Source organism: Sturnira hondurensis, unplaced genomic scaffold (genome assembly GCF_014824575.4).
Source record: "Sturnira hondurensis isolate 20B ecotype Veracruz unplaced genomic scaffold, ASM1482457v3 Scaffold0011192, whole genome shotgun sequence".
Lineage (NCBI taxonomy): Eukaryota > Metazoa > Chordata > Mammalia > Chiroptera > Phyllostomidae > Sturnira > Sturnira hondurensis.
Window position 1 is genome coordinate 1,363,305 of NW_028083823.1, and position 20,674 is coordinate 1,383,978.

Consider the following 20,674-nt stretch of genomic DNA (forward strand, 5'->3'; position numbering starts at 1 on the left):
TACCTTACTTAAGTAGCCACACTGGGGGGTGCCCTTGTTAAAGCTGTAGTTATGGCTTTCCAGAGACTAATGGGATGCTCTGTGGAAGTGTCCTAGGGAGAAGTCTATGGCTCTCACTAGCACCAAATATAAGATGAGGTTGTATTTATCCTGACAAATGCATTGACCTTGAACCTCCAAGTGAAAAAGGAGAAAGCTACAGGGATTTACAGAGGAGATGGAATTGGAAATGCCTCAATGACTTTGTATTCATTTAAAAATTGACTAAACAAAGGCTATTCACTAATGCAAAAGGGCAATGCCTCTACTCTCAGCAATTTTCCTTCTTTCCATACTAATGGTCTTAGATCTTACTGTTTTCCCCCCAGGCTTGGATTTTACACACCACCAGAAAAAAAAGCAAAATAAATGATGTTTGCTTTCTTCCCTTTCCGTAGACTTCCCTGCTGATTATGAAGAAGAGGACTTATAATTGAATGAAAGAGGTGGTTTCTGTGAAGAGATCATTAGTGTAATATTGAATACCTCTTCTTATATTGTTTATTCCAGAGCAGCCTTAACAGCATGATGAGTGTTTACAGTGAAACAGGAGACTATGGAAACGTGAAGGTCAGCGGTGAAATCCTTCTCCGTATCAGCTACTGCTACAAAACTGGTGGGCTCTACATTGTTGTCAAGAATTGCAGAAATCTGGCCATAGGAGATGAAAAGAAACAGAGGACAGATGCGTAAGCACATAGCAAATTCCTCAGTGTATTTCAATCACTGAATTATTTTTGTCAGTACGTGTTTCTTTTTCAGAAGATTCTTAGCATTCCTCTTGATTCAGAGACTTCTCTGAAGGTTGATTGTCACTTTCCTCCTATGCCACCCATGTAAATAGTCTCTGAAGTGCATGTATAATGGTTATGTTGGTGGTTACCTGATTGTTAAGAAGCTATTAGTCAACATGATTTAGTACTGACATATTTGTTGTTTATGCAGAGGCAGCTCTTTGAGATAGAAGGCTGACATGCTGGCATATCTCAGAATGTATGAGTTATTTTTTTTGTTCTGGGAAACCCTCCCGAGAAAATTACCAAGCTGTTAGCCCAATTGAACAACTCAAAAGGGCAATTTTGAAGCTTGCAGGATTCCTGGGATCAGCCTGAGAGGGCAGGTGTGGACTATAGCACTTTGGATGGGATCTGGATATAAAAATGTGTGAGGGGTTCAAAATACCACTGCCAGGTTTGATGATTCACTGGGAGGGCCCACAGGACTCTACATGTAGTCATAATCAGCAAAGGAAAGAGACATATGTGTCAAAGTTTTGAAGAATCCAGGCTTCAGCTTCCAAAAGTGTTCTCTCCCAGTGGAATCACATGGGATGCACTTAATTCCTCTAGCAATAGGTTGTGACAACACTTGTGCAATGTTGTCTGCCAGGGAGGCCCATTTAGAGACTCAACTAGTCACATAGCAAAATTCCAATCTTCCAGAAAGAAAACAGATGTTCAGCATAAGCCATACTGTTTTTACAAATTTTAGTAACAGTGACTAAACTACATCTGTTCTGGGAATGATGAGAACCCTCCTAAAATCCAAGTGCCTAGATGCTAGCCAAGGACCAACTTTGTAAGCAGGCATTTCTGAGGATAGCACTCTCAGGCCAGCTATGTGACTCCTTTTCTATATACAATACTAGATGACCTAGGTTCAATAAACAACTCAGCAAAGCCACTTTGAAGTATCAATATAGACAAATGAAAATAGATTCTGAGTATAGACTGGTCCCTATATTTCCTCAGCTGAATATCAGAGGGCTTTGAGACCAATGTAATCATTTAGACTAGTATGGAAGGGGGTTAGTTATCTAAAGCCTCAATAGATGTGCTTCAGGGCTCTGATAGAATCTTGTACATCTTCTCCATCTCTGAGTCTGTCATGATGCCCCTCCTCCAGGAGGCTCCTGGCATAGTTTAAGCCAAGGTGTTGGGTAGAATTGCTATTGTGACTTAGGTTGCTATTTTCTATTTCCCCTTTTTCACCATTTTTATTCATTCACCTATTACCATTGACTCCACTCATCAGAAATCCTGACATTTGAATAGAGAGGAATATATCCCCATAATATTTAGCAACACTAATGATCATAATAATAGATTATATTTCCTCTTGAGGTGTATAATATATCCGCTCCTTGTATGTGTCAACTGACTTAATCCTGACAATGCCATAAATTAGGTACTGTTAATGTTCCAGTTTTACAGATGAAGAAACTGAAGCACAGAGAGCATAAGTAAGTTCTTGAATTCACCAAAACTAATAAGACAGGAGTGATTCAAACCCAGCTGGCATGACTCCAGAGCCCATACTCCTTACCATCACTCTTTCTTGCTTCTCTCTTATTGAAAGCCCAGAGTTGTTTTTAAGGTATTATGTTATGTAGACTTTATTCTTTTTTGTTCTGTCTCTTATCTTTATAGGCCTATTCCCTTTGCCTCTTTTATTCACTGAATTTTCTGACTATTTCTTGCATAGTAGAAGTTCCCCAATAACTACTTTCATCTTTTATCATCTAGTTATGTCAAGTCATACCTCCTTCCTGACAAGTCTAGAAACAATAAGCGCAAGACCAAAATCAGAACAGGCACCAATCCAGAATTCAATGAAACACTAAAGGTAAATAAATAGTCTGTCATAGTAACACAAGTGATACTGTTCACAGCCTCATTGGTTTAGAAATAACTACAGAAAATGTGCATATCAAGACTTATGTATATTCTAGAAAAGTGCCGTTTGAATAAATTAATGTAATACTCTTGGCTTTCTTAACAATTTTTGGAAAAGAAAAAATGTAAACCATTCTTACTCTGTTTATTTCTCTGCTGCTACTAAAGTTGTACCTTGAGTAGAGATGATCTAGAAAAATTGCATCTGAGCTGGCACATCTTGTCCCAAAAATATATTTTGCCCTTAGCAAAATTGCTTTTTCTAGTTCTCATAAAAGGAAGTTTGTCACTTTTGATACTGATTTAGTTAGTCATTTTGTTAACACCCATTGTTCCACTAATATTGCATGAATATGTGCTGTCTCTTGTTAGGGTTACAAACTTTGGCTACATTTAGGCTTGTGGTTAATGAACAGGGAAATGCAGAGTTAGGTTTGATAAATATCAGAGAATGTAGCCTAGATAAAATATAACCCATGCCTCAGTCCTAGAGAAATTCCTTTTCCCCGTGGGCTTCCAGGTAACAACACCTTCTCTCACTCTGAAACAATCTAGCCTGGTATGAAAGATCTGGGGAGACTGGAATGTAGACATTATTGCCAGTCACAGGGAAATTTATGCATCTTCTGCCCAGAGTGATGGATTCAAAGTCCACCATAGCAGGAATTTGGTGAGTGGGGGCATGTGTTAGTAGGGTCATGTGTGGAAGCAGGAGCCAATATCAAGACAGATCAAAATGAGAATGAATAGTATAGGCTTAGGGTGAATCCAGTGGTCATAATAGCAGAGCAGAGTCAAGTCCATGCAGAATAGATGAACAGAGTACCATGGCAAATTCAGGAAGCAGAGAGCCAAATTTAATCATCTCAGGAACAGGTATAAATGCAAATTCAAGTTCAGGAATCAGTCATTCTAAAGCATGTTCTAGGTTGTAGTTGCATAAAACAAACAGAAGGTTGGAGGATATGTGGGCATGTGGCCCGGGATAATATTTTGCTGGAAAATGAAAAGCTACCAGAGTAATATTTTCATTCTGTTCTCTCCATATTTATATTATTCATATTTATATTTTCATCCCTGCACTTAGGCTAGACTTTATGAGGTTTGGTGTTTGGAAGTATCTCACTGTCAATACATGATTTTTTTGGATTTGGGAATTCTCATTATGAATAAAATAAAACAGAGAATTTGAAGAATTGATATAGTAAACCTCAGGCTTACAAAGTAGAATTTGAAAAAACATTAGGTAAACAAAACCAAGTAAAACTGGAAGGGGGACAAGCTTCATCCCCTAATACTTTGTATGCGATATCTGAAGTTTATTCACTCCCCCTAAATATTTTGTTGATATATCTTTCAGTGCTAGGTCTAACACAAAATGAGTTTACCTCAGTTGTAGCAGAAACAAAGAAAACTAAAGCTTTTCTGTATTTGGATTGTGCTTATTACTAATGCATCCCACCCCCAAAATGGTGGAAGTACATTTTTAACCTGTCCTAAAATTGGGCAGAGACTTCCATATGGAATGTGATGTTGTTAATCTCACTTGCAGTACACCATCAGCCATAGCCAACTGGAAACAAGAACTCTGCAACTCTCGGTCTGGCATTATGATCGATTTGGACATAACAGTTTCCTTGGGGAGGTGGAGATTCCTTTTGACTCATGGAACTTTGAAAATCCAAGTGATGAATGGTTTGTGCTACAGCCCAAGGTAGGAAATTCTTCCAGATTAGTCAACCAGTTATGCAGTGAGTCAAGCTCTAAGTCAAATTGATATCATTGACCCAAAGAATCTGATCACTTCCAATTTTCACAGGATGCTCTGAAAGAACAGTATAGCTAACTTTGGAATAATATAATGAATGTAAATGTATTCTTTTGGAAATCTTTCTTCAATACAGACTGACTGTATAACACAAACTACATAATATATATTCTTAATATGATTGACTAAAAGTGTATTAATCATTTGGAGGTCTCTGTGGATAAACAAAATGAACACATGATATGAAAGAAAGAGAAAGCAAGCATTTTCACATGGGCAAAAACAAATCCATAGAGCAAGATCAGTCTCAAACATTCTCTGTTCCTTATTCTCTATAATTCATACATAAGCAGCAGTGGTCTTGCATTGGCTCACATGAGGAAGTAACTAGTAGCCTGCTAATGTATCTGGTTTCCTACTTTTCTAATTTGGAGATTCAGAATCTCAAGGCTGGTTCTAGAAATTGACAATATAAACCAGAGTGACAGTACCTTGGATTCACTCAGTACAGGAGGAGTCTTTCTACATGTACAATGATAAGTTAAGAATGAGGGGGAAAGATCAAATTTATATAACCAAACATTTTTCTTTAAATAAAGAGGCAAAAAACTCCACATGATGTTGAAGATAATGGCCTCAAACTTCCTGGCTTCAGTCGTGGAAGCTTCACAACTGTCTGTTTGACTTTGGGAAAATTCATTAACATCCCAGACTTTGGCACTCATTTCCAATAGAATAATTAGACATCGCTGAAAGGGGTGCTATTAAGCTTGAATAAACATTGTATGTGGTGCTCACAGGATTATGTCAGGCGCAATGTAAGCTCTCAATAAATACCAGATAATGTTATGTTACATTGCAGTCCTTGTATTGCAATTGACAGAAACCTCAGTTCATACTGCTCAAAAAGTAAAAGGAAATTATTGGCCAGAGATTACCAAGCATTGCTCAATTCAGATGCTCAACTCTTATCAAGGCACTGGAGTCTCTTGGTCTCTCTTCTCTGTGTTGGCTTCATTTTCAGACTATATGCAGTGTTTGCCTCTCTCATTAGCTCCAGGTATGCTTTTTTTGTACACTACAACAGCTTCAAGCCTCCCATCCTTGCACTCCACTGTCCAGGAGAAGAGAGAATTCCTCCCCCTCAAATAGTACAACCAACATCCTGAGCCTGATTCTCCTAATCCTAATTATATTATTTGGCCATCCTGAGCTGACACTGTGACTAGGGAAGTGAACTACATTGATTGGCTTAAGACAGTCAGAACATACCCTGGTCCTAAGGGTGGTATTGCCTCAAAGGAAATCCAGGCACAGTAGTACTAAATTAAGGGTGAGTGGATGCAAGACAGGAAAAAAAAACAAAAGTTGGGCATCAACAACAACAATTGTTGATCATCATCAATAGCAAGATTGTTCACATCTAGTGGTTACAACAACCATTGTGAGCTAAGTTATAATTATCCTCATTTTATATGAGTCTGAGGCTCAGAAACTAAATACAATTTTCTAGTGGGATTTTATAAGTGTTGATCTCAAACATGATGTAAATAACTAATGGAAAAATCTTTAGGAGGTATACTGGAGCTGAGGATAAAAATGATAAAAATATAATAAAATATTTAAAATAAATTAACTGCAAGCCCATGACTAACATAAATGTGATAGAAATACAAAGTCCAATAATAACAACAAATAATTCCATGATAGCATAACATTCTTGTGACATTAATTATGGGAAATGTTTGGTCATTCCAGTACTACATCTCTTGCAATTGAATGAAAAGCCTCATCATAAAGGATAACACATAATGTGACTTAATCTCCAGTCACTTCACCCTTGTGTGTATGGGTGAACATCATGGAATCATAGTAGAAAATGTCTAAGACATGATGCATGACACAGATGAAGGATGAATAATATGCCTTTTAGTATATGTAATTCAACATTAAAGCATATTGGAGCTCTTTGGAAACCAGCTTAGAGTGTTTCCAGTCAGTTTCCTGGAAATGGTTGCAGTGGGATATCTAAGCTCTCCCAGGCCTCTGTACTCAAGGACCAACAACTTTTCCCCGTAATCACCTTCACATTGCCATTGAGTGGTTTCACTTTCTATTATCATAAGAAAGAAGCATCTTATGATAAGCCTACTCAAGGTAGAAAAGTTCTGATTTTGTTTAATGTCCATGAGATGCAGTTGGTTCTCTGCCTAATGACCATAGATTCCTTTCACCAAGTCTGTTGGGAGTTTTGCTTCCAATAGCCTCCATCTGAGACTCTCTTTTGAGAGCTGTCCCCAGGCTACCATAGCTTTTTTCCAAATCGGCATAGAGCCAACACTTGACAGGTGAGGTGGGGGAAAGAGGTCTGAAATCTCATTTCCCTTACTGAGTGTGGAAAAAATTCTGAGGCATTACTGATAATCCAAAGCTTTCCTTCTGTATCATTCTGTGCCCTTGCCTGGCTCCCTCCCCTTTCCCTACCTGTTTTTACCACCCCTTTACTGGTCTATCTTTGGAGGGCTTTCTTAGTCACTTGCATATAAGGATCCTCACCTAAAAGTTCACTTCTGGGGAAAACTCAAAATTAAGTTAGTGTTTCTAATCCACGTCATCATTCTCTGCCAAGCCTTTTCTGACACATGTGGAGGAAAGGATGCAGGTTTGGACTTGCTTGGCTACCATGCCTTCTAAAAATGAAGGGGGATGGAAATCCATGCAAAAATATGCTCTGTATGTTGCCTCGCACTTCACTGGTGGCTCATTTTCAGGCTGGGCTGGGTTCCATGTGGCGGTTAATTATCAGAATTATCACTTTATTCCTAGTCATTTCAGTGCAGTAGTCACTTCAGCTGCAGCTGTAGTATGAGCAACCCCAGAGACTTGATGTTTGTTGTAGATTTTCCAGCTGAGGAGGTGAATTGTCAGCTACAGGAACCAATTTCCTTAGTAATAGAGGATCAAAATTATTAAAACTAATAGTCCCCAAGCTTTTGGAAATAGAGATATGTTTTCACAATGGCAATACTGGAAAGACATGGACCCTTATTTCTTATTGACTGTGTGTTAGTGGAATTCCCTTGACACTTACCTTTGTTTTAGTTAAGTCTTACAGTGCTAAGCTGGTCAGGAGGTTGACACAGACCCAGATAGAACTCAAGATGCTGAACATGCTGTACAGTAGTCTGATGGTATAATTTCATGCATGACATAGACTTGCTTAGAAGTTATAACTCATTATTCTTCTGAAAGGCATATCAGGTAGTCAGATAACAAGGGTTTGTTAGTACAAATTGCCATTCATGCATTCCCAGAAGGTGCTATTATAGGTTCAAGGACCTTTGAAAATCAACAGCAAGCTTGTGGTTTTCAAAGGAAAATTTCTCTGTTATGCCTTCAGACAGAAAATAAATGTAAGTTCCTGTGGAATTATTACCTACCTAGCTAAAAGGTTGTCTCTATTGAGCAGTTTTGGAAGACATTCGTTTATAATTTATCATCCCATCTTAGACCTGTAAATGCACTGTTAACTCTGTTTCTACTCTGATGGAAAGTGGCTCTCTATTCAGAAAACAGAAGATTGTGGGCATTATCTGATTAGGTCACACCCTTGCTCAGAGACCCAGCTGCTTTTAATGTGGTTTGAATAAATCCTAAACCTCACCCTGGCACTCAGTGCTCCCTTGATATGGCCTGGCCTTCCATAGCAAAGGAGGATGTTGGTGCTCTTCCCATTCCCCCATTTTCATGTATAGATGGCTGCCCATGACTTTCACTCCTACCTGCCAACACCTGTCAATCTTTGTAAAAGAGGAGTCTTCAGGCTACTGGAGTGGTTTTGTTCTGTGGGCATGAAAAACCTGGGTATTTAAGTCTCCTGGGGGTTGAGGGTAGAAGGAACATAAAGACTGTCACTGTCTTGCCTTTGATGTGACCCGTGGGAGTGTGATCTGTCTTGTTTTCATATCTCCCCCTGTAGGACTGAGCAAAAGTTACTCTTCATGAAACTTTGCCTGATACCACAACTTTGTGAGCCTCTTTTCCCTTTCTGATCCCAATACCCCACTACCCATCCTAATAAAACATTATAATATAAGTTCATGTCTTAGTGTTTTCTGGAGAAAGATGCCTTGTTTCCATCTTTCTTGCCACCACCTTCCTGTACACACATCTCTAACCACACTTCACTTTTTACTATTTCTTATACACTCTCTACACAGTCCCCACTATATTTTGCTCATACTGCTTTTTCTTCAACCAAACTAACTTTCCTCCCACTCCATATTCATCTAGCATCATCTCTCTTATCCTTTAAGGACCAAACAAAGGCTACCTCTTTATCCCGATATGGATTACTCTCTTTCTTCTCACAGTAGTTTCTTTGTACTTAATTGAAGCAACTTTCATTGTTTGTGTGACATTGAGTTTGCTGTGTAGTAGAAGCCCAAGAGAATCAGGATCAATTAATAAAGAAAGTCATAAATCATATACATACACACACATACCCCAATGCATTTCTTAAATATTTATTTTAACTTACATAAATATGCACTCATTTTCAAGTTTTCTAATATAAGGACAATTAATTTTATATAAGTATGGTTTCAGTAATTAAAATGCTGTCATATATTCTTGGCATAAATTCTACCCCTGATGTATCATCATAAATAGTTTCTAGTTCAAATTTCTCCACAGGGAAACAAAAATGTAAGAATACTTTCAAAGTAAGTCAAAATCTTTCAAAATAGTCATGATTTTTCTAGCCTTTTATAGCTTTAAGCCCAAATATAATCCAACAGGTAATTTATTTTTAAATCTTGCTTTTCTAAAGCAGTCAACTTAATTTTTATAGTAACAGCTATCTTTTTGTACATTTCAGTTTATACAATATTAAATTATACAATTAGAACTACAAAGATTTCTTCCTGGCATAAAGAGCTTGAGAGACTAAAGAAGCTGAGTTCTGTTGAGCATGCAGTTCAACTGTGGATGAGAGCAGACATGCATGGCCTTTGTAGAGACAAGCCTGCTCTTTATTGGGAATGGAGAGCATTAATTAATCTGATGAATCATTTAAATAAGGGAAGATTAATAGAGCTGCTACTTCCTATATGTGTTCTGGATAGACTGAAAACTCATTGAAAGCAGGTCTGTTTCTTGGTGTCTGCACACCGCTTGGCAAAATGCCTTAAAAGAACTACTACAAGAAGGCGTTTCAAATGTGTTGGTTGAATTGAATTCTGCAATTTTTGTCTGAGCAAGAGTTGGCTGGTGGTATACAAGGAGAGGATGGTGCCTTGGAAATTCCTTGCAAGAATATAAAAAATGCCCCCAAGCACTAGATATATGCAGGGTACAAGATGACTCCCTCTGGTTTTCTGTATGTGATCATGATGCTACAAGATTTCATGTTTACTGTTTCATACTTAAACAAGATTTGATGACTGTATTTATATAAAGTCACCAGTATATTTTAATTTAACCTGAAAACCAATGGAATATCAATAAATCCCAATAATACATGTTTTGATCCCTAATACACTATATGTTAGTATGTGACACCTGCACATACCACTTTCCTACCAACATATTTCCCTACTTAAAGATATCAGCCAAAAGCAAATATAGCCTTCTCCCAGCTGTATAAAAAACTATTCTAAATCTTAGTGGCATAAAACAATAATTTATTATTATCACCCATTATTCTGTGGGGTAGCTTGGTTGAGCTATGTGGTTCTCATTTAAGGTCTCTCATGTGGTTGCAGCCAGATGGGAGAGAGTGAGGCTGAAGTTATCTTAAAGCTTGCCTGGGTTGGTTGTTCAAGTCAGTTGTCTTACACTTGATGTTGGCTGCCAGCTGGGAATCCGGCCCTAACAATAGGTGCACCTACATTTGGCTTGGGACTCTATCATTGGTTCCCAGAGGGAACACCCCAAGAATATCCATCCACTCCAGGAGAGAAAGTAGAAGCTATTAATCTTAAAGCCAAGATCCTAAAACTGGCACATTGTCATTTCTGCCATATTCTACCAGTCAAAGCAATCACAGAGCCCATTCAGATCCAAAGAGGGAGGACAAACATGCCACCTCTCATTGGCTATAGTATCCCAAAAAGTCATGACTTCTTTAATCTACCATAATACCCATTATAATTTTTTCATTTATGGTGCTCACATAAACTAAAATTTACTACAACTTAAAAATAATAAGAGAAGTCCTTTTACAAGGCATTTGATCTAAAATAATCAGATTAAATCTGATCAGATGAATCAGATATTAGACGGAGAGTCTATTTCACCATCTAATCTGATTTTTGCCCCTAGTAAGTTGGTTGAATAAAATACTTAAATAATTTCCCAACTTACTAGTAAGTTTTACCACCACGAAGAGGAAAGACAGTCAAACAAGAATTCCTTTTTTTTTTTTTTTTTTTTTTTTGCTGAGGCTTGAACAGCTTCTGGCTTTTGTGTGAACGTTGGAGTTCCTGAATTCTTTCAGTCTACCCTCTCTCAGAAGAGAGCAGTTCTCAACCCTTGATTCAGTATTCAAGACTCAGGTTTTTGAAAGAAGATTCTTAGAACTTATATTACTTTTCTTACCTTACTTATGAAAAATTAAAGTTCAGATAACTCAGTGGTAAGTAGGAGGCCTCCAGAACAAAGGCTCTGGATTCACATTTAAAACTTTAAACTTTTGGGATGCTTATAGATCAACATGAAGTTATAATCAGTAATACAGAGAGATCCTATATAGCCATTACCTAGTTTCCCCTAATGTTGCAGTCAAGATACTGACATTGATATAATCTATCAATTTTATTCAGATTTCTTCAGTTTTCCTTTGTGTGTGTTTGTGTATTTACTTCTATACAATTTTATCAAATATTGATAGACAAAGTAGCTTTGTCTGCCCACCTCCACAGCTGAGATACAGAAGAGTTCCATCATCACAAAAATCCCCCATGTTCTTTTTTTTTAATTTTTATTTTTATTTAGTTCTTGTTTAAGTACAGTTTTCTGTCTTATATTCCCAGCCCTGCCCCCCTAGTGCTCCCCACCTCCCTCCCTTTTCTGCCCCCCCCCTTAGTTATTGTCCATGTGTCCTTTATACTTGTTCATGTGAGTCCATCCCCTTTTCCCCTATGATTCTCTCCCCTCTCCCCTCTGGACCCTGTCAGCCTGTTCCCTATTTTAGTGTCTTTGGTCATATTTTGCTTGCTTGTTTGTTTTGTTGTTTAGATTCCTGTTAACGGTGATATCATACTCATGTTCTTTTATAACCATACCCACTTCCCTCCTGCCACACCCATCCCTAACTCTTAACAGCCACTAATCTGGTTCTCTGTACCTATTATCTTGTCATTTAAGAATGCCATATAAGTAGAATTGTATAGTATGTATCCTTTTGAGACTGTCCTTTTTAACTTACCATAATTTAATAGAGATCCAAATTGTATGTATCACTAGTCATTCCTTTTTATTGTATGGTATGGATATATTACAGTGTATTTGACCATTCACCTGATGAAGTACATCCAGGTTGTTTCTAGTGTGTTACTATTAAAAATAAAGATGAGACTAATATTTTATACAGATTTTTATGTGGATATAATCTTTTATCTCTCTGGGATAAATGCCCAAGAGTGTAATTGCTAGGTTGTATGGCAGTTATATGTTTAATCTTTTAATAAACTGCAAAACTTTTCCAAAGTGGCTATCCCATTTTACATTTCCACCAACAATGTTTCAGTGAATCAGTTTTTCCATGTTGAATTTTATTGATGTCTATTATAATGGGTGGCAGGCAGCCCAATGTGAATCAAACATTACTGCGTACTTTCCCCTTCTTAGTTACTTAGGAAAGAATATGGGCAAACAGGAAGAAGTACCTTATGGATCTATTTTCAGTGGCATTTTTATCCCTGCCTCATACCCCAACTATGATATATGTATGTTCAGTGATGGTCTAGTCTTCAATGCATCACAGGCACTCAGTATCAATATACTGACCAAATGTGTGTTAATCATTTCTAAAATTCTTTTTACTTTAATATTAAAAGTTATGTGCAAATGTATTCATAGAGTTTCCAGCCTCTTTTCTCATACTTAAGACATCTCTAAAACCAGTAAGTGCTAACATAGGTGAATGGGAATGGATTGTTATATTTAAGTTACCAAGTAAATGTACAAATGTGGGCTACAAAATAACAAAACAAGCATTCTCACATTTTCTTTTCACATGTCTCTCCTTGGCCAGGTGGAATTATCTCCTGACATTGGCCTTCAATACAAAGGAGAACTGACAGTTGTTTTACGTTACATTCCCCCAAATGAGAACCTGATGTTTCCAACAGGACAACTTCAAGGTAAAGAAAAAATCAATGACTTTGATCAAGAATATTCTGTCCTAGAACTGTGGGAATAGGGATCCAGAATTGTTTGGACTGTTACACATATGAAATTTAAAGGTTTAGGTGTCACTGACTTTCAAGTAGAGTTGAGAAGTATATACTATATATGGGGAAGGGTGTGGTACTCTAAGTTCATACTTAGAAACCAACCTTAATGGTGATATTTGTTTCCCAGAAGTCCTAGAGATATAGGATCTTCCCAAGGGTAGAGGAAATGTGTAGCTAATTGCTGTATGGATTTATGATATTCAGAGTTACTCAGTGTGTCTTGAGGAAGAAGACTCAAGAATGTAAAGGAACAGAATGTAAAGGAAAAATCTGCATTGAGTCAACTTTTAAATCTCTCTTGCACCCTGGCTTGTGTGGCTCAGTACCCTGAGTGCCAGCCTGCAAACCAAAAGGTCACCAGTTTGATTCCCAGTCAGGGCACATCCCTAGGTTGTGAACCAGGTCCCCAGTAGGGGACACGTGAGAGTCAAACACACATTGTTGTTTCTCTCCCTCTCTTTCTTCCTCCCTTCCCCTCTAAAAATAAATAAACAAAATCTTAAAAAAATTAATCTTTCTTGCTTTGCTCCTTCCATCAAATCCTACAGTCTGTCTCCTGTGTTCTTCCATTCACTATCACCCTCTTCATTGTGACCTTGTGTGAGTAACTTACTATTTCTCAGCCTCAGTTTTCTTACTTCATAGGGATACTGCAAGGATTAAATAGGTTTATTCCAACATGGCCCAAGCAACTCTCAGGGGCTTTTCCATTTTATTCCTTTATACCCTGTGAAAAGATATATGTTGTAGGGTAATACTTAAAGTTTTTAACTCATAACCACAAATGAAACCTATCTAGAAGAAATCCAATGGGGTAAACCATTTAAATAATACATGGCAAATACGATAATATTAATACCTGATTCAATCAGCAAATGAAATAAATTTTAGTAGATATTTTTGTAAATTTTGAAATAGAACTCATGATCTATCTCTCTCCTCCTCCTTCTCTTTTTTCTCTTCCCTTCTCTCTCTCTCTCTCTCTCTCTCTCTCTCTCTCTCTCTCTCTCTCTCTCTCTCCCTCCCTCCCTCCCTCCCTCCCTCCCTCCCTCCCTCTCTTTCACTTTGATGACTTATGCAGGAAAGAAGACCTTTAAAAGGGGAAAGAAGGATCCACCTAAACTCTCTGGAGGAATACTAGAAGTGTTCATCAAAGAGGCAAAGAATTTGACAGCAGTGAAGTCAGGAGGCACTTCTGATAGCTTTGTTAAGGGGTAATTTTGTTATAGTTCATTTTAGATGATACTTAATGGGAGATGAAAAGATCTGTGATTCACGAGACAGTGGTGGCTTTTGAGGTTTATTTGAAATGTATTGGGAAAGAGCTATCCTTGATTGGTGGTTCTTCCATCTAAACAATGTGAGTATAGAGAGAACTGTTTTCCTAGCTTTCAACCTTCATCCAGCATATTTCAGGTCTGGCCTCAGCCCTCATTATGGTCTCACAAAGTTGACTTAACATCACTTCTAATAGTTTTTCCTTTATTTTGTTAACATTTATGAAGCAGAGATAACAAAGAATGGTATCCTTTTTCTATACTTTTTGAAAAAGCCAGTAACTTTCTTGTAAATTATTTCCCTAGTTACACTTCAACATTGAGATGATTTTAAAGGGACCTCATATTTTTATAAAAGAGTGTGAGAGAGCAGGAATAGATCCTTATATGAAGTTTAATATTATAAAATGTATTCATTAATATTAGCTATCTGTGACCCAGCTTAAAAGTGGCTTAAACAAAAGTTTTTTTCTCTTGCATGTAAGCAAAGATTAAAGGTAAAGTGTGTAAGGCAGGTGTGGAAGGATCATGATAATCAGAGACAGAGGGTTTTTTTATTTTGTTATGGTGTTCACCTCATGGGACAAGATAGCCATATTCTATCTGGCAAGATGCTTCTCAAAAGTTCATACTAAATTACTTCTTGTATCCTATTGGCCAGAATTTAGTTGCATGACTGAACTAGCCTCGAGGGAGCCCAGGGAATGTAGTGTTTATTCTGGGCAATCTTGTGCCAAACTGAAAAAAAATGAAGTTTTTTCTGTTAAAGAGGAAAATAAGGAGATAATGAATATTGGGAGATAAATAGTCTCTGCTTGGTGCATGAAATGTAATGTCAAGTATAGCAATGTATCCTTTTTATTGTGAGGTCATTTGTTTTGTGGCATCTTCCATGTTTGTTTAATGTACTAATTCCATACCCATATATCTTCTTCTCTAAAACTTGCTCTCTGATTCATAAGGTACCTAGACCCTCATTCTCTACTGTAGTCAAAAACAGAGTTTTGACCATAGTAGAGAAGGCCTGGGGTGCAGGTGTTTTATTTGAGAAGAGATTTTGAGAAGCACCAGTGAGAGAGTAGATAAAATGAGATGGGGAAGAGGGGACAAAGCTAGTAAAAATGTGTTATAGGAAGTTTACTGCTGTGGGAAGTTAGGGCATAATTCCAATGGGGAAAGCTAGAAGGAACTCTGGAATATACCTTAGCGTTGTCCCTTCAAAAGACAGGAAAGCTCATCCACCAATTTCTAAAACTGAGTGGTTGACAGTCACTCCTGGGGACATTAAATCCCTACTAATCCCAGGACTCCCTGTACATAATCTGAGTCAGCTCACACAGCTTGAGAAAGTCCTTAACTGAAAAGCCAAGAGGCACATGCTCTTAAGGTTGGAAGCTGTCAGCATGTTGGCTTCAAGTCAGCTCACAAGTGGACCAGAGATGATAGGAGGCAAGACATTAAACCATGTATACTACAGGAGGCATTCTCATTTCAAGATGAGTGAAGGACCAAAATATGATTAGAAAAGAGAGTGTGGGCATTTTACTACTTCGCCACTTAAAAGAAATAATAAACCATCCCAATAAATAAATCCAGATTATGCATGTAAGAACCTGGGAGAGAGAAAATCCAATATATATAGATCACACTTACACATACAGACAAACACCAGGAATTATGGGAAATTGAAACACTACTCAAGGATTCCCTGTTCTGCCTACTGCCTCACTGATGGCTTGATTGCATTTTCTCCTGCAGCTATCTGCTCCCTGATGATAGCAAAGCCACCAAGCACAAAACTCTGGTAATAAAAAAAAGTGTTAACCCTCAGTGGAATCACACTTTCTTCTTCAGTGGCCTACATCCCCAGGATATAAAGAATGTTTGCCTAGAACTTACCATCTGGGACAAGGAGGCCTTTTCCAGCAACATTTTTCTTGGAGGAGTTCGTCTAAATATTGGAAGTGGTGAGGACTCTGAGATGGTCTGTGATTGGGCATGGGTCTGGGGAGTAGTTCCTGAATGTGTGATATATAGTAGACATAAATATAGTCTCAGCTTTGCTGACTCCTGAAATTTCCACAGATGCTTCATGCCTTTAGCCAAGGACCTGTTCATTTTTTAAATAAAAATATTACCCTGGCTGTGTGGCTCAGTGGATTGAGTGCTGGCCTGTGAACCAAAGGGTCACTGGTCTGATTCCTAGTTAGGGCACATGCTAGGGTTTTGGGCCAAGTCCCCAGTAGGGGGACACATGGGAGGCAACTACACATTGATGTTTCTCTCCCTCTCTTTTTCCCTCTCCTCCTTTCTCTCTCTTGGAAAATAAACAAAACCTTTAAAAATAAAAATAAAAATACTGCTGCAGAATTTTGTATCCTTCAACTATAAGTTTAGGATGTATACCTTTTATATTTATTCTTGTCACAAAATATCATTTACACTTTAGTATAAGTAAATTTTAACTGCTTTCTTGGGCTTTACTTTGGGTTTTGCTCAGGAAAAGATTACCAGAAAACAAAGGCTTCTGATAGGGGAAAGAAAAATTTCCAAGACCAACTTTACTTCATCCTCTTTTCATTTCTGTACAGAATTTGCAGCCATTACTCACATTAGTCGAAAGGAAATAATTTTAATGTTTTTAAAACATGGAAACATACCACTTGTGCCACAAGACACAACTGTAACAGGGAGAATTAGAGGAAAATTTATAGTAGGGGAGCACATGCAGCTCCTCCCAAAGTTTCATTATTCCATTGTTTGGGCCAGACATAAATGTTTTATATGCATCATAGTCAACATTCATGTTGAGAATGACCCCACCCCTATGATGCTCTACTTATTTATAGATTAAGTAGGGCAAAGAATATCTATACCACTAAAATGAAAACTCCCCAGGTCAGAGAATCGGCCTTGTTAGAAAGGAAGAGCCTCAGAGCCCAGTTCAGCCTGTTGTTCTGTCATGTTAATTTCAGTCCAAGTGAACCAGCTCTCTGCTAAACTACCAAAGTGGGGAAGAAATGAGCCACTAAGGCTATTCCGATTATTTCCCAAGATCTAGGCAGAGGAGAGTACTGCAGTCTGCAAAAGATGTATATTTTATTCTAACACCATTTATTAGACCTATGGTAAGTGAGAATAAGCCAGTGAAGGATTTTGTGGTTAAAAGGCCCCCTCAGAGGTTAATTAATAGGTGTCTTCCAAAAACCTAAAACATTTCATTTGTGAAGTATAATATTCCCCTTTTCCTTCTTTAGGTGTGAGCCATGGAAAGAATGTGGATTGGATGGACTCTCAAGGGGAAGAGCAACACCTTTGGCAAAAGATGGCCGACAATCCTGGGACTCCTGTAGAGGGTATACTCATGCTCCGTTCCAGCATGGGGAAGTGTCAGCTCTGAAGGTACCATTCTCCAAAATGAGGCCTCCTGAGACTGTTTGGCTGACACTTCCTACCAGTAGCAGGCTGAAGTCCTGGGATTCCTCTTCCCTGGCATTTCTCACCTGAGGGCATTAGGAAATGAGGAGAGAGATGTCAGTGGAATGAACCTTTAGGGTCATAATGAAAATTTTAAAGAGCATGTACCTCTATATGTATATGGGCCAGGACCTTCTTAACTGGATGATAGAAACTGTACCACATTGTTCTGTCAACAAGCAAATCATGCAATGGCTTTACCATAAGGGAAATGGCTGGTGCAAGCATATTTGACACTGTAGTCGAAATTGGAAACTCTAAACTTTTTGTAGTTATTAGCTACTTTAGGTTTCCTCAAATGGTTTGAGGGAAAGGAGGACCACTCAGGATGTAGATCACTTGAAGAGTAAGAAGAAGGTATACTGGCTACCCTTTTCTTACCCTTGGAATCCCCATGGTCCAAAGAAGGCATGTGGGGATGGTTGCTTGGGCAAGACGGTGGCTCTACTATTTTAGCAATCTTGTGGCTTACCCAGGTACATTTTCAGGTTTTTAATGTGGTGATTATATAACTTATAATCTAAATCAGCCCACTTTTGAGAGCCAAAGGAGCTAAACCAGTGTAGCAGAAAAACAGATGTAAATCAGGATTGATCTGGGAAAATTGGGATGTATGATTACCCTAGTTATGACCTGCTTATTAGAGAGCTCTGTTGCAAACATGTATTTTATAAAATGTTCCGGTCTTAACTGAAGGGGACTAAGAAATAATGTACATTTTGAGCCCCGCTTGTGTCATATCTGTTGATACCCCATTAGTCAAAAGAAGTCACATGACCAAGCCCAAAATCAAGAGACGGGGAAATATGTTCTGCTCACAAGGAAACCATGGCAAGACTGGGGATGCAGGAAGGAATGAAGAATCAGGGCCAATATTTCAATCTACATACTTTCTGTCACCTAGAATTCCAGATACTTAAGCCACCAAACTTAGGTGCAAAGACAATTAAATCTGAAAAGGACATCAGACCTTGTTACTCATTTTGCAGATTCCAAATCTGAGCACAGAGAGCTGAAATGACTTACCCAAGATCATATAGAAGCTGTATTTGGACTCAAATCTGGTGTGTGAGTCCTAAGCCAGTGTTCTTTCCACTGAAGTCCTTGGCATGATCCTGTTCTTATTATGGTGGACAGGAGGACATAGATGAAGGAAGGTAGAGCACAGTCTGATTATTTGAGTATGAATATACCTGACCTAGTCTTCTTCTGGAGTCATATTTTAGCCCCTCAGCTGAAGGGACTAAACATCCTTAAAAGGATAGAAACTGAATTTTAGTAGTAGGAAAACCAGAATCATCTTCAGGTTTATTGTAGCTCATTTTTCCATATTTTAAGTTTCTTCTTGAATTTTGAAAACAGATTTAAGAATATACTTAGCATTATTCTTAGTAAGAGAATAAATAATCCATTTTAATATTCAAAAATGGACTATTTCTAGAAAATTTAAGTTAGTGATCTAGTGTAGCTTAGTACATGTGGTACATTAAAAAATAGTCACACCCATATCCCTATGTTACCCTTCTTTAAAACAGAAAAAACAAAAAAATAGTAACATCATTTCTACTTTCTATATTGGAAAATAAATTGTCATCAGATTTGATATGATTCATTCTATCTTCCATGACATTTTTAGGGGAGGTTAGAGGGTAGTGATGGTAAAGTCTAGATACATATCTGAAGTAGACAAAATGAAGTGGATTTATTCACTAATAATGTGGCAAAGTAATAAATTCCACAATTTATAACTGGAACTCAAGACAAACAGAACATTGTGTTCAGAACTTCACCACATTTAGAGCAATTCTCTGCATCATAATTTCATAAAAACTAGTATCTAATTGAGCATTTCTATGATGCAAAAGCCAAGTATGTAAAAGTCCATCAGAAACATGTTGGTGTTGCTTTCAAATAAAAGGCAAATCAATTTTTAAGTCACTTTTTTTTTACTAAGCATGGTATAGAAGTACATCTTTAAATGTTGGTAAAATATGTGAATGACATAAAATTTAAATAGTTCAAAACTGAAAAGTCAGTCTTCCTTCTGCCCTTATATATCAGAATACGTTGACAACCTGATTTTTTTATGGCTACGGGGTATTACATTATAGGGATCTACCAAATTTATTTAACCAGACCTATCAAATGCCATATTAAGTATGGTTAAATAAACTGGCTATATTTGGTGTCTATGTTTGGTATGTTTTCAGCCTTTTTATTTTGAAATTCAAAATGAGGGGTGTGTGTGTGTGTGTGTGTGTGTGCGAAATGCAGCAATTTCACTTTGGGTTATTTATCCCAGAGATAGATACATATGTGAGAAATGAGTACACTCACAGCATTTATTGCAAAAGATTGGAAGCACTTCCAAAGCCCATGGATAGAGGCCTTTTGTCATAAATATGCCTAATTTCTGTTTCATTAGTTGCTCCCTCTCCTTCTCTCTCAAAGATTGTTCAGTGTTAAACATTGAATTCTTTTGTGCTTGTTCTTTCTTTTCTTCTCACTTTCTATACCCTCTCAGGTGTTATCATGTACTGTGCTCTCATGGTTTTATGACCATTCATATGCTTATGACTTCAAACTTACACCTCCAACCCAGACCCTCTCTCTCAGACCTAGACCCAGCTCCAACTGCCTATATGACATCTCCACCAGGATAGCTCATGTTTCCCACACATTCAAAACTGAACTCTTCACTCTACCCTCTCCCTTGCACCTAGGTCTTTCTACTCCAGTAGAATATCTATTAGACTATCTGATGGACTTTCTACTGGAGTAGAAAGATCTATGTCTTGACTCAGTACCTCATACCATTATCCACTCAGTTATTCTAAGTAGGCACTGGGTAATAATCTTTGGTTTATGCCTTTCCCTTCCTTGAGGCAAACTCAATCAGGAAACCATATAGATTCTACCTCCTAACTCTCAAAAGCTTTCAAAATGTGGTACATTAAAAAATAGTCACAAAAGCTTGTC

General features: G+C 37.8%; 1 protein-coding gene across 3 annotated transcripts in view; it reads left to right on the forward strand.

The window, feature by feature from the left end:
* Positions 1 to 19,881, forward strand: part of SYTL5 (synaptotagmin like 5) — a 132,489-nt gene extending 112,608 nt beyond the window's left edge. For all 3 annotated transcript variants that reach the window (XM_037059559.1, XM_037059561.1, XM_037059560.1), the window contains 7 exons: positions 550 to 728; positions 2,565 to 2,664; positions 4,267 to 4,428; positions 12,740 to 12,848; positions 14,023 to 14,155; positions 15,977 to 16,185; positions 17,476 to 19,881. In XM_037059559.1, coding sequence (XP_036915454.1) covers positions 550 to 728; positions 2,565 to 2,664; positions 4,267 to 4,428; positions 12,740 to 12,848; positions 14,023 to 14,155; positions 15,977 to 16,185; positions 17,476 to 17,618 — 1,035 coding nt within the window. In that variant the 3' untranslated portion in view covers positions 17,619 to 19,881. The remainder of the gene's footprint in view (positions 1 to 549; positions 729 to 2,564; positions 2,665 to 4,266; positions 4,429 to 12,739; positions 12,849 to 14,022; positions 14,156 to 15,976; positions 16,186 to 17,475) is intronic.
* The last annotated feature ends 793 nt before the right edge of the window (positions 19,882 to 20,674 follow it).